Source organism: Rhopilema esculentum, chromosome 21 (assembly GCF_057945365.1).
Source record: "Rhopilema esculentum isolate cy_ngs chromosome 21, ASM5794536v1, whole genome shotgun sequence".
NCBI lineage: Eukaryota > Metazoa > Cnidaria > Scyphozoa > Rhizostomeae > Rhizostomatidae > Rhopilema > Rhopilema esculentum.
The window spans coordinates 10,024,019-10,040,391 of NC_142835.1; the positions used below are offsets into that span (position 1 = coordinate 10,024,019).

Below are 16,373 nucleotides of genomic sequence, written 5' to 3' on the forward strand. Positions count from 1 at the left end.
GTTTCTTAAGTTTTTGTCTTCAAATAACAAGCAATTTGGAATTTTCTTAATTCCGAAATATAGAAATAACTTTGAGAGTTTAAAGTTTTTGGCTGAAAAGTTTAAAAAATTTCCGTTACTAGGCAGTCAAAATATAAGATTTTTACTGTATACGACCAGCAGCAGTTAAACATGAACCAGAAGTTAATCAAATAGTGGTAAACTCCAGGAAAAGAAAACAAAAATTTCGGTATAACGCCAAATCAAATCTGGAATTAAATAAAATATAGATAAATAAAGCTTTTGGCAGCAAAATTAATTCGTTTTAAATTATACAAAGCTAACAGATATAAATCACAATTAAGGGTAAAGCAAGCAAAGAAACGACAGGTAAACTGGCACACTGCTACAAAGCTGCCCCTGGAGTAAATAAAAAGGGAAGTTTGACTTTGAAAAGCAAAGGGCTGAGAGACAGTTAACGTGAAAAGTACCAAAATTAGAGACTCCTAAGCAACATAAAAAGGGCTGAAGTTGCACTTAAAACACAACTGGGAAAATGACAATACACACCATTGGGACCAGAGGTTGTGCTATCTTGGAAATAACTAGGTTGAAAATGACAAAAGGAGGTATTTCTCCTCATGGCTTGAAACTACTGTACGTAATAAAATTATGGATGGGTTTAGTTCACAATCAGAAAAATGTCCCGGGTATTGTTTAAAAAATTACTCAATGCTACAGGAAATTAACGCAATTTGGCAGAGACACAGTCGTGACTTTAACGAACTAAAAATCCAACATTGGTAGAGAAATTTTTGCAAATGGTTCATGGGTTCAATAATGTTCTTTCGTACACTAGACATGTGCATGCAAGAAGGAAGCAAAGCAACGAGAATGTTGAAGAATGTGCTCTGTGTACCGCAAAGCATTGTTGGATGTAAATCAGATACATTTCAAAACATTTATGATAAAATTACGGCCTTCCTAATTCAAGACAGACATAATCCATGGCTGAGCAAATCAACGCAAGAGTACAAAACTATCCCGAAAAAATCATGAGAAACTGATGCTTTTCATCTAAATCGTCAATTTTGTTATGGTATCTTTTTCGCCCATGTAATAGATGTCAAAATTAAGATTCTCTAACAATCAGTTTGGCTAGTTAGAAGCAAAATTTTACAAATATAACAACCTTTGGTAGGACTTTCTTTATTAATCAAAATAATCTTGAAGGACTAGAGGAGTATCATAAATCAGGAATCTGTAGTTGTTTGTACAAAAAGTCTTCTGTCCCTTTGAAAAAGTCTCCCTTGTAGTCTAAAGTAAACATCCAAATATTCAGCTGAATTACACCGCTGGTAGAGCCTAATATGAAATTGAAACATTGAGGAAGTAAGGATACGGAGAAGGAAAATGTAGCAAAAGTAAAGAATTGCAGTCATGCGTCATATTCCTGTTGCCTCCCTTTCTTTTTCTTGTAATTTTGCGTCTGGTGATTGGAATGTGATCTAAAGAACTATAAATTACCTTTCTACACAACAAATTCTAGCACAACACCAATAAGCATATATTTAGTAACTCTATGCTAAATCTCTCCTGAAATTATAATAGGTTTACATACGACCCTGAAACTAAACTTTTACAGAATATTTATGTTGTAAACGGATCTTCAGTTTAACGGTGGCTTGAAGTTCAAGAGTAGATCAAGTAGTATTCAGGTCCCATCAGTTCTACGTTAGGGGAAATGCAAAACACAAGGAAACTGGACTAGGGAAATGGGAATCTATCCGGACAACTGATCTGTCTGGAAACCATCTGTTCGTATGAAGAGAAGGCGTCTGGCCGCCAATTATATTTTCAATTTATTTACCTAAAAATATTTAGCTAAGTAGCAAATAGCTTTACTATAACTGTCGTAGAAATATCCTAAATAAATTTTATAATTGCTATTGTCTCGAAAATTCAATTGATTGTCAATTAAACATAATTCATATAGATTTTGCCCTTGCATGTTCCATTCTCAATGAAAGTCGTGGAAATGGTTTCAACGTCAATGCTGAGATGGTGCTTATATCTGAGTCTAACATTTTGGAATCCTTCTCAGACACAAAGGTAAACTGAAAATTGCTGAGTAATTTGACCAATGCAACTTTAATCTCAGCCGTAGCGAACCTGTAGCCAATGCACATGCGTGGGCCACGAGAGAACGGCAAAAACTGGTACAGGAGCGATCTGTGTTTATCATCACCTAAAACAGAAAGACGACAGTTCAAATGAGCTTCGTGAAAATTGACCACCGATAAGCAGGGTTGCTTTGCGAATGTTGGAAACTGACGTCGAGGCGGCGGGAAAAGGGGGTAACAATTCTTTTACCCAGCATATCCGAAATACAATCCAATTAAATGCAACTAAGTCTGAACTCCAAAAGTCCCTCCTTAGAATGATCCATGATGAGAAGCATTGATTTAGCCAAAGCCGAGTAGCACTTTTCAAGCGGTCAATATGTCTTATCAAACAACAAAAGAATGAGGAAAATGATTTGCGGTTTGATTTTGGATGCAAAACTTGCCAATACCACTTTCACATGACAAGTCAATGGCCTTTTACGATGGCAAACTGCACAGACAGGGCACCTCACTCGCGTAAATGAAGAAAGATCTACCCAGCCTACATGTCCGTGAATTAACGTTTCTCACTCTTGTCATAATAAAGGTAGGTGCGACCAAGCTGACACCATGTTGGGTTGATAGAAGAACAGGCGATGTGCCCAGAATGTTTTAGATGTCACCCCCTTTTTATAACATATTGCAAAGAGAACAGCGATAAACAGTGATTTCATCTTCGGCTTATATATGTACCATATGATCATTAAGTGTTCTTTATATGCTTAGTAAAAGTTGAAGTCTCGAAAAACAGCTCTTTTAGATTTATCTATGAAACTATTGAGCTCTGTTTTGTCCGCCATATCATGTTCTATACTACTGAATTGAACAATCGTTGTAGCACAGAGTTGAAAAAGACTTTCTAAACTTAAGTTAGACAGTGAAGCTTGAAGGTGACAATTGATTAACCAGAGAAAAATCAAAATTACACGACATTCCCCTCCCACAATTTTCTGGTTGATTTTGGACGAAAGAAAAAATAATCCTTGAAAAAAGTACGGTGGAATTCTATCCATGGCACTGCCCCTGATGAAACCAAGTAAACAGTAAACATAAATGCCATACCTATCTCATCAAATCTGCAAGGGTTGAAGGTATCTGGGTCCTTCCAAAATTCTTCATCACGGTGTAGAGTACCTGTTCCCACCATAACGTGCGTTCCAGGTAAAATTTTGTGAGGCCCCAAAGTGTCAGCCCCAATCGAGGTTCGGTCGGTTGTTATAGCAACAGGGTATAATCTCATGGCTTCTTTTATACAGTTGTCTAATAGTTTCATTCGCTCAATCTGTTCCCACGTGATCTCGGCACAAGGTGGATTGGTAAACCTTGATATCTCTTGCCTAACTTCAGTTTGAATGTCAGGATGCTTTGCAAGCAAGTAAAGCGTCCACATTATCGTCAAGCTGGTTGTTTCATGACCAGAAATTAGAAATGTAAATACTTGATGGTAGATATCCTTTGCTGACAATTTCAATCCATGTTCGTCTACCATTGAAAACAGGATGCTAAGTAGATCATTCTCAGCAGTAGCATCTCCATTTTCCAGATGTTTTCTTCTATCTCGAATCACCTGAAATTTTGATTGAAAAAATTATTAGTTAATCAGATTCATTGCAACCATGCACAATTTATTAAAGGATATTGGCCTAAAACTTGAGGACAACCTTTATTAGCATATAAAATGTTCCTATTATCGTTTATACTTAATTCCAACATGCATTGAGATTCCAACACTTAATTCTTCATGCATTGAGATGTTATCCTTTAAACATGTAATAGAAAACGATTTAAGTTCAGAAATGTCTTTTAAGCAAGTAACATTTCATATATTTTCACAAATGTCAATTGTTAAAATAACCGTTCTCTTCTATGCGCGCAGAAGCGCGTACTGACCTGCCTATACGGCATTCGAGCATCATATGAAAAACTGGTAACAGTGATTCTCAATCGATTCTTAGCAATTAGGAGAAAAGCTAACTCTATCATCACTACATCAGATGTCATATGACTATAATTACAATCGCTGTTGTAATAAATGATCGATTAAAAAAGGTCAGAGTCAAAATTGGAGAGTATGAATTGGCAGAAAAGAATATCATCAAATGAAGAAAGGTTGATGTTGAAGAGGTTTAGCCATGCTGCAAAAAGTTTTTCGATTAAAGAAATAATGAATATAAAAATTCGGTTTAAGATATTACTTTGAAACGTTCTTTAATAAAATACTCGAGGATTATTGTATTTAGGAACCTTTGGCAGAACCTTCTAAGCCAATTTAGACCAGTTTGGTATTCCGTCTTTTTGCATACTCTGTTTACATGTATATGGAGCGCTTTATATTTGTTTTGAAATTACGTATGTTAAATCTTCCATATGAGTCTTCAATTTGTGAATAACAAAAGCTATCTTTCTTTTTTGTGAATATCGTCTTTCATACACCTGTGTAGGCAGCTAAACTCTTGCACGCTGTGCGGCGCAGTCGAAGCTAAAGATAAAACAAGCAAAGTTTGATGACGTCAAGGGGATGCACATGTTTCAGTATCTTGCGCGTCCAAACTGTGCATTCCGAGGCCCTCCCGCCGGACAAGTCCAGCGGACAGCGATCTTCAATATTTTTTACGCCAGTGTTTTTGGCGGAGATTTCATTGTTTTAATGTTCTAGCTGGCGGTTGAATCTTAATACTGTAGTCTGTACTGGGGTGCCAGCAAACAAAGTTTACTGTACTCCTCACTCTTCGAATAAATTTGTCAAAACACAAGGTTTATGAGCTTTTTAAATCAAACAAACATAAACATGTGAACAGAGCAGTAAAACTAAACTAAAAAGATAGAAATTGCCAAAAATAGAGCATCTTTGAATCATTCACTCAAAAAATATTGAAGCATTTTAGAAAGAATGATCAAATTGGAAATTTTCATGCAAAACCTTTGTCAAATAATGACTTTTTTAAAACAAGGATGAGATTAACACCATAAATTTTTCCTGAAAAACTCAGCATTAAAGGGCAGGAATAGCACTTTTCCCATATGCCTGGCGGATATATCCGGCTGGGAGAAAAAATGGAATGCTCTTTGGGCGTGCCTGGCATCTCAAATGGAAGCTCAAAACGCCTATGTTGCTTTAGAATTACCGAATGCAGGAGCTGGTGTCCTTCAACTAAATTGTGAATTCATAATAACAGGGACCAATAAAGGGGAGACCGTTATGTTTCAATAAGATAGCAAAGTTAACTGAGAATGTCAATATATACAAAAAAAGTAACAATAAAATTAATACCGTATTATTTGTTCGATTTTGTTCACCCTTAATCGTTACATAGAAAAAATTGACAAACATGACAAAAATTGGCTTTTAACACATTCGATGTAAGTTAGCAGTGCAGTAGCACTATGTCTTATGTCTTGAGCACAGCTGTTGTGTTGTGTTCATGATTGTGTGTCGTTAACAAATGAATTTACATATTAATTGTGTATCTTACTTGATTTATAAGATTCTTTAAACAAGTCTCAGCTTTGATAAACTCTTTTTGAGTGCTTGATCGGAACAACGTGAACAATGGGATCATCTGCTCGAGGGACCGGCGCTGCAAATCAAAGTTTCCACGTAATACAGTGTCAGTTGCTTTACTCTCTTCACTGTGTCCTCCCATGATACAGTTGAAATTGTAACCAAAGGCACAGATGCCAATGATGTCCAATGAAAGGTGGGTCAGCTTTTCTAAGACATCAAGCTCAATGGCTTTGTTACTTGAGTTCATCAACTGGTCATTCCAAAGCTAAAGAAATGAGAAACAAAATATGTCTATTTGAGTAAAGAGACACAAATTTTTCCCATACAGGCAGAAAATCTTTGCTATATTATCGAGCTGCGGTTAAAATTAACAGGTAAATCAGGGGAGTTAACAAAACATTGTTTTAAAAAACTCAGTAAAAAGGTTTTAAGTGTATTTAAGAACCAAAAATTATGCTGGGCCTTTCATAGCTGACTTGTTTGAAGCTATTGATTTACTTCTGCAATAGCAAATACAACGTTGGCAGATAAAAAGTAACTGAGCTTGCAATTGTGTTCTACAAGGTTTTGTCATAGGCACCATGATGCTTAATAAGTTAATTGATTCGCACTTTTAGTGAGCACGAAACTGGTATGCAGTGAAGCAGATCGATAGCAGATTCTGTCTCGATATATTATATTTCAATGTTTAGGCATTGCCCACATATAAATGGTATGAGAGTTCATAAACATGATCTCATACATGGTATGAGAGTTCATAAACAGAGCATAATTAAATTTATGCGCATAAATATAAGTATAAGAATCGGTATGGGACCGTCTCTAATAAGAAAATGTGGTCTGGAACTTTTGCTGTCTTTAGAGTTCAAAACTTGTGTTGAAAGGCTCAAATACCTTGAGCGAATGAAAGAAATAGTACAGTTGAACTTTAAAAAGACAGAGGTGGAATCATCAGAAATCGGCGACAGTTAGAACTATTTTTCTCCAACGATGGTTAGAGTGAAAATGAATGCAGTTCAAGAACCGACAATCATTTGGGTGATGATGATGATATTGAGGATGACGTAAATCAGGATAAAGACGCAACTTGAGAGACTTGATCAAAAGGATACCTAAATTTGATTTTTGGCATCATGTAATAGTTTCTATGCGAATTTCCTAAAAGCAAAAAATTTCGTCTAATTTAAAACTTAGTCGAATACATTTTCGTCAAATATTTGTCTTAAACTTTGGCAAGACGAAATTTTTGTGGTTAATGTAGCAGTTAAGGGATCCTGACTCATCCTTACTGTCAACTTGCCAGACTGCCTTCGTTATGGGATGACTGTTGAAATAAGAACATGACCGTTGTGTATTTTATGAGCGGCTCTTCAAAAATCTTTCTAAATGTAAGAGCCTTTATACGTTGCTTGAAAGACATAATACTTAATTGCCAGAAATCCACTTCATGTAGAATTACCTTAAAAAGCCCCAAGCCTGTAAACACTTGCCTGATCGGATATGTTAATTTCTTACGAAAGCCACATTAAGGGAAACGACCATAGTCTGCAATGTGTTTGGGATTTTGAAAGAATTAGAAGGGTAGTAAGAATTAGAACGGGTTAGCTCAGGGCCGGCGAAACGTATTTGAAAGTGGAGGGGCCAAAATATCAGTCTTGAAAGGGCTTCGGAAAGGCCGCCAACATGGTGGTGGCAAGAAAAATTTTAGAATCATGGTGTCTTAGGGATGGCCAGAAACTGTATCTAAAACTAATTTTGACTGAAGGTGTCGCATAGTCGCGTCTATTGTGATGTTGACTTGAAATAGAAAAGTTTTGCAAAGTTTTAGAATAACCACTATCATATAGCTCGTAACGAAGTCTTTTTTAGATTTTAAAAGTACCCGAGATAAGTTGAGGGAGAAAAATAATTAAAACACGAATTAATAAAAAACCTTAACGTCGAAATATCAACAGAAGAACTATCAACTAAAAATAAAAAGTTAAGCAATTTTGTACAGTTAAGATATAACTTTGTAACATCTGAACTTAACTTTTCGGAAATTAAGTGCTTTAACAAAAGTTTGAAAAACCTTCAAACTAGGCTTGTCAATATAAATTTAAATAGAATTTATAATTGCGTCGATATGTTCTCTTTCTTAGTAAGAATGGATTATCCAAACGGTCAAACTATGAAGTTTTCTTGATGATACTTTTTAAGAACAAATCTGCCCAGTGCCCATACTTTATTTCTCATATCCTCAAAAAAGTTCTTTCCAGCTGTTTCTTTTTCTTCAACAGTTGGTTTCTCTCTTTTTGTAATGTTTTTGAGAAAGTTTTCGTTAACAAATAGACCTTGTGTGCCAAGTTTAGGCAATGAAAAAAACGAAACTCCGTCAATTTGTGCTGGCACCAAGTTATTCTGGACTAGGTTTCTCGATCAATTTGCTAAAGGCTGGGTTACACGATCACTTTTTACCATCACTTTTTTAATATTGGACCAACGTGCTGAAAAGTGATCGTGTAACATACTAAAATTGACAATGACCGATTTCTTCGACCTAATTCCCATATTCAATTTTATGTATGTCTTCTATGGCAAAGACATAGCAACCAAGGCAAAGCTAAGGACACATTCAAGAGAATACTAGGCAGAGTTACTTACAGAATCATATACTACATTTATTTCCACGTTTGCCTATAATGTTTCTTTAGCTCTGCAGAAAAGTGGGGGGGCATCGCCCCCCGGCCCTCCCGGTTTCGCCGGCCCTGTAACTGTCACTGTAAAGGGGCTTAGCCCCTTGATCCACATGGCTCTGCACCCAAGGGTGTGTTCACAAAAGCCGTGTCACACCCTAAGGATAACAAAGACAGGCTTTCTAAACCGAAATCACTAAATATCCCCTTCATGTAAATACCCCAAGGGAATCTCCCAAGTCTGGAAAAGTGGTCATAGTTCATATTTTTAGAAGTTTACAAAGATGTGAGGCTGTCCACAAGGATCTCTCAAAATTCCTCGAAATCTTATGCTTAATATCACTAAATATAAATTTTGGCAGTGTCACAAACTAGCGGTCTTGGAATGTGCACATTTTTCTTATTTCTCTACTTCTTGGTAGCAAATGATAACTTATCGTGGCCCAATCAAGCCCATTACGTACACAAAGAAATCGAAACCCTTCTCAGCCTCGGTGATAATTTATGGTGACTTGGTAAACACCTTTAGAAGAATCCTATTGTCTTTGTTTAAGGGCCAGAATTGATCCCTCCACGAATTTACAAAATTAGAAATAATCTTCTTGGGGTCAATAAAAAGGCAGACTTAACCTAACCGCATTGATAGCATCATATAAAGTTCCCGATTGTCATCTACTTAAACCAGTCTAGCAAATCTCTTCCTATTCTGGAAAACAACTTTATTTTAGCAAATATTTGGCTGTCACAAGCAATGACACTAATTGTTTCCTGGAATTACGGTTGCATGAAACAACATCGATTTGTTTTTCCTGTTAAATCATATTAATCCTCTCTCCATGCTTTGCTAAATAGCATTCGAAAGGGGAAACGTGTGACCTTTCAGGTCCGGGCGTGCACCAGGCTATACCAGGAGTTGGAATTACTACAAGCAAGATAAATCTATTGAATCTTGCTCTTGAATAACATCGAAGGTTGAAATTGGGAGGCCTCTAGTTGATACCACGGGAAAGGCTGAGATTGGGAATCAATGACAAAGTTTCAGCCGAGAGAGCCTTCGAAGTGTAGCCGGTTTATTCTTTAATATCTTTTTGCTGTCTAGGCTTTTATTCCATGCATTTACCAATTTCAAAAGCAAAAGCTGCAGCTGAAACAGATGATTGCTAGCAATGGCGGCGCCGCTACCGATTGCTAGGGGCCATTTTAGGGGGTATTGAATAATAATATGCTAAATGTGCTGTGTCTTTTTCCTTGTAACTGTAGATGCCTCATAGATGAAGGATAATCATCAGTTTCTTTTTCGGATACTGGCGATTTCAATTCTTCTATTGCCTCGTTTTGAAATTTGGCCTTTTTTGGCTTTATACCATTACCCATTTGGCTTTGCGGGTTTTTGGAACCTGGCGCAACACTGCGCAATTGTTCCTCAATGTACAGTGACCAATTCATTGGTTTCAGGAAACAACTTTTGTTTCATCAATAAGGCATTTTTTGACCATTTTATTCTTGTCAGATAAGTTGCAGCTCGCAGCGAAGCAAGTCAAACCATGACTTTGTAAATGTAGACGGAAACGACCAAGATCGACATTACGAATCAAATTACGAAAGCTTGATTTAAGGTGCATTAAATAATGCCTGCTAACCAGTTTTGATGCAAATTTGGTCAGGGCGGACGCTCAGACGTTGGTGTCGCGAGAGCTCTTGCACTTTTTGACCGTGAAAATTTTTTTTGACTAGCTTGAAAGTGGGAATCTCTTTGCATCCAATGATACTAGCAATTTAATGATAGCTTTTTCTCATCATTGTGATAAAACATTGTTTCTAGACACTGCTGAGAACCAGGAGCGGTGCCACGGGGGGGGGGGGGGGGACTGGGGGGACACGTCCCCCCAGTTCTCAGCAGAATCGAGTTTGTATTTCGTCTAAATTCGATGAGAAAATGTTAGAGGAGGGGTAATATTTTGACACCGTACTTTTTGTGATGTAATCCTATGATTTTCAAACTGCCAATTTTCAAACAAAAGTTAGTCATAGGCGCTCCCTTCGGATAAAATTTGCGTTCCCTGTTGGTGAAATGGCGTTTCTGGTGGTTAAAAGGGCATGGTATAACTTTTTTTGGTTTGTCCCCCCCCCCCCCCAAGATCTTAGTGGCTGGCGCCGCCATTGCTGAGAACTCAATTCTTTACTTTCGGTCGCTATCATGTTGAGGAAAAACCCTCACAGAGTTTACTTACATATCGGTAAGATTATTTTTTTCGACGAATAAATAGATTAAAGGCAAAAAAACTTCAAAGAAAATGATAACGATAACACGAGAATGTCTGGAAACTGGAAACCATCATGTCTGGAAACAGCTTTATTCAATTTACATAGGAATTTGCCTGATCAAAGAACACATTTTGATAGAAAAACAAGAAACGTGCACAGGGATATCCCCTCCGCTCTACAAAAGAGATTGGATGAGGTTATTAACTCTTTTATTGTAGGGCTTTTCAGCCTTTGAATTCAAATGACAGCAAACAAATTTAGATGATAACTTTTTTGTCTGTGCAGCCTCAATATTTAACGTGGCCTTTTCTCCTTTTCTTGTTGACATCGCGCCTGCTAAATTTCATGATTTTCTGTGTCAGAAAAAATTGCGTTTAACACTTTTTTGCGATAAACACTTTTTAACCTTGCGATAAACGCTTTTTTTGCAACAGATATTACGGAACGATACAAACATTAACCAACAAACATTTTCCTAGCAAATGATCCAAAATGATATGATTGTTTGTCACAGGCGTAAGAGTGACAAAAGCGTGAACGCAGGTCTATTGCGAGTGCAACTATTTTATTCGGGGCATGGCTTACTTTTGCTTGATTTTCTGTAAACTTCTACAATTTTCAGCTTAAGTTCCAACCTGAACCCTTTTTGGAGCTTGTTTTCCCGAAATTTTGAAATGCCCAGAAATCTAGGCCAATGCAAGAGTTGAATCTTAGCTTTAGATTTAAGACAATATGACTTACGTGGGTTGGCCTTATCTAGAAAAAGAAATTACAAGAAAGAAACGCACCGCTATTAAAGCGTTGGTCTTTTCCACGAAGATTGGGAAGAACTTCTGGACATTTGCTAAGGAAAAGAACGGGTTCAGCTGTTTCCTCTGTGTAGCATGGGTGCGACCATTGGCCGTTATTAATCCAGTACCGAATCCTGGAAGAAGCTTCCTGAGCACATCCTGTCTTCTGTAGTTCTTGAAATTCGTAACAAGGATGTGCCTGGCAATAGAAGGATCTGTTATGTAGATTCTGTATCCCCCTGCAACAAAAAAGAAAGATGGATAGCAGCAGCGAGAAAAAAATTCTTTGGGAGAGGAAGAAGAAACAGTGAAATTTAACTCCGAAAGTGATTTTTCTGTATACTGACAACTTTTGTTTTTAAAGACTGAAAAAGTTTTCAACAAGAAGAAAATTCTTCATTTCAATTTATGGAAACACATGAAATGTATCTTCATAGCTCCCCAATGGAGCTTTTAGGAAATTGAGAAGCTGTGCCTATCGAGCAAAGTCCTGTTATGTAATCAAACCAGCCTCGTATAACGAGTAAGGTTTCTCTATTCATTCATCTTATATTACTTAATGAAGTTACGTGTCGTGTTTTGATTTTTCAGCATTTGCTACTTAATGTATTCTGGCATTGTGGTTTTCAGGTTCATGTGTCTTTTGGGTCCTCGTGTGCATTTAACTTCATGAGTTAGCAATGTGTTGTCTCTCTCAATTCAGGCCCTAGGGCCTAAACAACTATCCCTCGACGCTGTACGAAAGAACCACTCATGATTGGATTTCCAAGGAGTTCCCAATACATCTCAATACAATACTAACAAGGAACGAATAGTGGGGTCTGAGCACTTCCCTTGATTGGCCCCGGAATTACAGTTATCTTCCATCATTTTAAACAATAAGATATTGTACTCCTCTTTATATAAACAAAGGGTTGCCCCCGCCTCAAATTTTTAGATAAATTAAGAATAGCCAGACCACCGAATAGAAATGACCCTTCTATTCTATGGCCAGACTGAGTTTCAATTTACTGATTCTTATAAAAAGAGTGTACCGAACTTCATCATTTGGAGGCAGTGGCGGCATGCAGCGGTACTAGTGGCATTTTTGTATATTTTTGTATTGTATGATTTGCCTTTTTATATGATAATTGAATTAATGACAAAAAAGGGAAGGGCAGCTGAATACACCATATCTTAATTCTGACCCTCCTTCATCACATCTTAATTTTCATTGAAAGATTGGCATTGAATAAACCCCTTGTGTACACCACGGTACTAGCTAGACCTCATTCATCCAGGACTGCAGAAGTTTGTCCCATTGTCAATTGTGACTCGACGTGACGTAAAACCGTTTGTCGATAATCCAACAATGAAAAAATCGTTCGCAGTACTAAATTCCTCTTTCTTGTGATAAAATGCTGCGAGGCGATTAAACCCCTGCAGCTGCAATTATCACATGACGTCAAACCAAGGTAATGTATGAAAACTTCTGACCCGCCATAGAAATATAATTTGGCTATATTATAAGGTGAGGGTCAGTGCAAGTGCAAGCTTAACTTTAATTGGTACTAAGGAGGGGATGGGCCAAAATTACAGAACGACCCACACCAAGACTAATCAAACCCTTGTTATGCCAGAGCTGCGCCATATTGGAATTAGCCCTATTGCGTAATAAATTTATATCCATCAAAATACGCAGTCATCAATAATTCAAAATGATCAAATCGATTTGTATACGCACCAAAAAGGACATAATACTTGAATATTCTGCCATACTGTCTTGTCCATTGCAGAAAAAGCGCATGCTGATCGGTGTTTCCGGAGAACTCAAAAGTGTTGCCAATGATTGGCCAACCAGTCGGGCCGGGTATACATTTATATGGGTTTTTCCACCAGGAAATTATAATCCAAAGAAACAAAACAAATGCACAAAATGCAACAATACCCACGATGGAATATGATGCAAACATTGCTAGCCTTTACTTCTTTATTCAAATCAGGCGAATTATAGGACCATTTAGGCCGCAAGGATTGTCCTGAAATGGACAATTGCCAGTGATTCGATGACAACTGTTGTATCGAGAAGACAATAGGTCCACCGAAAACAATGCCCTCTATGTATCTTTGACACCCTGTGAGATGTTCTGTTCACATTGAATTTTCGTTGGCTAAACCAAACAAAGTAATTTTGCGGAAAAAAACTGCGAAGTGCGAAAAAGTTCGCGCGAAATACGTCTTAGGCATGCGCAATAATCTTTTGCTGGGATTTCTCGCGAAGAATTTCTCTGCGAAAAAAAGTTTTTGCCGAGCAGTGAACGGATCACATTCAAATTTCATCTAAAAACGTTGAGTTTTTGCCATCAAGAGATGCTTTCCAGTGAATTTTCAAACTTGAATAAAGAATATCTCGCTGGCTTTATTGACAAAAAGGGTTTAAACATTCTTCTTGAGCAAAATAGGAGATAACACTGCATAAACCCTGATTATCTAAAAACGAATTATGAACAATCCAGACGTAAAGTTTTGCAAATATTAAAAACAACTAGCCCGAACTTCAAACCTATTGCACATGCATCTTGTCATTTATCCAGTTCTCTGAGATAAAAGTTGAAGTCAGTTGAACTTTTTCGCATGCGAAATAACAAACTTGGCCTTTCCAATTTTTTTCTCGTTGAAATGAAAGCGTTCAAAGAAATTTTGTCTTTCGTATAAAGCTTTTTCTCGAAACCTTTTGTTATGGGTGTTTAATTCCTTCGCGGGGCCCCTAATCAATGCACTAAGTGAATCCCTATCTCAGGAAAAACAATTTGGGCTTTCGGTGCATCAGCCTGTAACGTTTTAGGACTTGTATTCTTCAGTAATTATTATTATTATGTTTAGCTAGATCTTTGATTATGTTGCGTGTTAATGTCACATGTTTGTTTGTCGCGCTGTTGTGTTAGTAACTCCCTTCCGGGAAATGTGCGTCACTGTCATCTTGTTATGTGATGTTTCACAGTGTTCCTTTGTCAGTGTTTTAATATAATGTAAGTTAGAGATAACATCAAATCTTCACCGTCATGACAAGAACCCTTACAGTTACAAGCCCTTGTATTGCCTGAGCAATGACGTAATTTAAGGTAGGTGTTTGATATCAGGGAACAAGCCTCAGTTTTTTAACCCGCCAATCAGACTGATACACCCGTCAGGAAGAGAGGGAGAAGGAAATGTGGTCGGGGCAGGTAGGGAAGAAAAAAAGGACTGAGGACCTAAGAGAGGGGTGGGACTGGGAGGGGGAATCTCTATGGATTAAACGCATACAATGTGGCGTAACCCACAAGCTGCCAGGTCGAAAACTACATGCAGGTTAGAGCACTGCCTTGTAAACGCACCATGAGGTAATTAGCATAATAATAGATGACAAATTATGATTGACAGCCTAGCAAGGATGCACGTGCAAGATAACACGACCCTTGAACGAGAATAGGCGCCTTCCCCGCGGGCATTAACTCGAATTAAGAAATTAATTCCCATTAAATTTTTCCTAACCCCCCCACCTTTGCCCCCCCACCTTTGTCGGAGCCGATGCGTTATAAAGGTGCAACCAACTTAAAAAGATATATTCGACCAAATGTCGTTCAGAACACGTTTTCGCAGGCATGAGAGAAATATTTCGAACAGAGTGGAAACAGAAAAGCGACAAAATTTAACGAGAAAAAAGGTTCGCGCGAAGTACTTCGCTGAGATCTTTCTTAGTGGCAATCAGGCTTAAAAACACAAAACATTTGCGTGCTTAGAACCGAAGCTTTCTTTAACACAATTTTGTTTTCCAAGAACTCAAAAGATTGAACATCAAAGTTATGAAATTTCATTCTGTCAACAGCGATATTGTGCATAAACAAAAGAGATGGGATTATCTTGTCTCTGTGGTAAGCCGCACAGGCAGAATTGCCGGACCAGCTCAATGTTCACTTAAGAGTCCATTCCACAAAGCCCGTGGCAGCTCCTGAACAAAGCTGGAAAAGCATGCCCTATTCCCTTTGAACAGGGTTGCTCGAACACATTTGAGGGGGTTTAAACTTTAAATTTTCATAAACCGTTTCTTATGCTTTTCGTATATAGTATCAAGTTTTCGTACATTTCGTAGATTTTTACTATTTTCTAAAAAACTATTAAAAATAGAACCAAAGTGTACAAGACTTTAAGGGTCGTATCTGATCATAGAAATACAATATATTTTCAATGCTATTTTTGGTCGTATCAGTCGTGGGGAATTTGCTATGACCACCATGATTATAGTATGATGCTTTTTAATGAGCAATGGCAACAGACAGACCAGGGGAGTCACCTGTTCATCCGATAATTTTGGGTAAGAATTTTCATTGTGATCTGATACTTTTGGGTACCTGATTTAACAACATACCTTTTTCAAACTTAGAGGTTCAACTGACACGACAATATCAAAAACAAGCAAAAAGGGACAAATGTGTTTGAACTGATTATTACAGGAACAGCCTAAATTACTACGACTACACTTTTTTTTATAAGAACCAGTAAATTTAAGTTCAGGCTGACTGCTCTTAATTTTTTCGAAAATCTGAGGCTCGATTGTTCTTAATTTGTTCTTAAATTTAGAGGGTGCAAGCAGTGCTATTGCTAGCTTTTTCGCTCTAAGGAGGTGTTTAGGCCTCATTTGCCAACAAAGTGAGTGAGACAGCCTTAATTTGCTGACAAATTTTTTAATATTCACCGAAAAAGCACCCACAAATCGCTAGAAGTCCTCGATTTTGAGAAAAAACGTTGTTCAAAATTGCATTTTGCAAAAGCTCAGCCACATCTTGTTCTTAATTTGTTCTTAACTTTCGACCAGTTTTGAGGCTCGTGTTCTTATAAAATTGTTCTTATAAAAAAAGAGTGTAGTGGCCTGATCATATCTATATTATTTTGAAATTTTTCGGTTTTATCAATACTTTTTAGCTGATAATCATGGGTCTGCAAAATTTGCTTTTGTTACTTTTAGGTGAATCTTGAT

The 16,373-nt window shown here is 37.4% G+C and overlaps 1 protein-coding gene across 1 annotated transcript; it reads right to left on the reverse strand.

The window, feature by feature from the left end:
- Window positions 1-224: 224 nt before the first annotated feature.
- LOC135684961 (cytochrome P450 4F5) lies at window positions 225-16,318 on the reverse strand. Its single transcript, XM_065200680.2, has 5 exons — window positions 13,104-16,318; window positions 11,378-11,619; window positions 5,618-5,914; window positions 3,207-3,711; window positions 225-2,227 (listed from the first exon to the last, which is right to left on the reverse strand). The coding sequence occupies exons 1-5, from the start codon at window positions 13,330-13,332 to the stop codon at window positions 1,968-1,970; spliced, it is 1,533 nt and encodes a 510-aa protein (XP_065056752.2). The 5' UTR covers window positions 13,333-16,318; the 3' UTR covers window positions 225-1,967.
- Window positions 16,319-16,373: the final 55 nt, after the last annotated feature.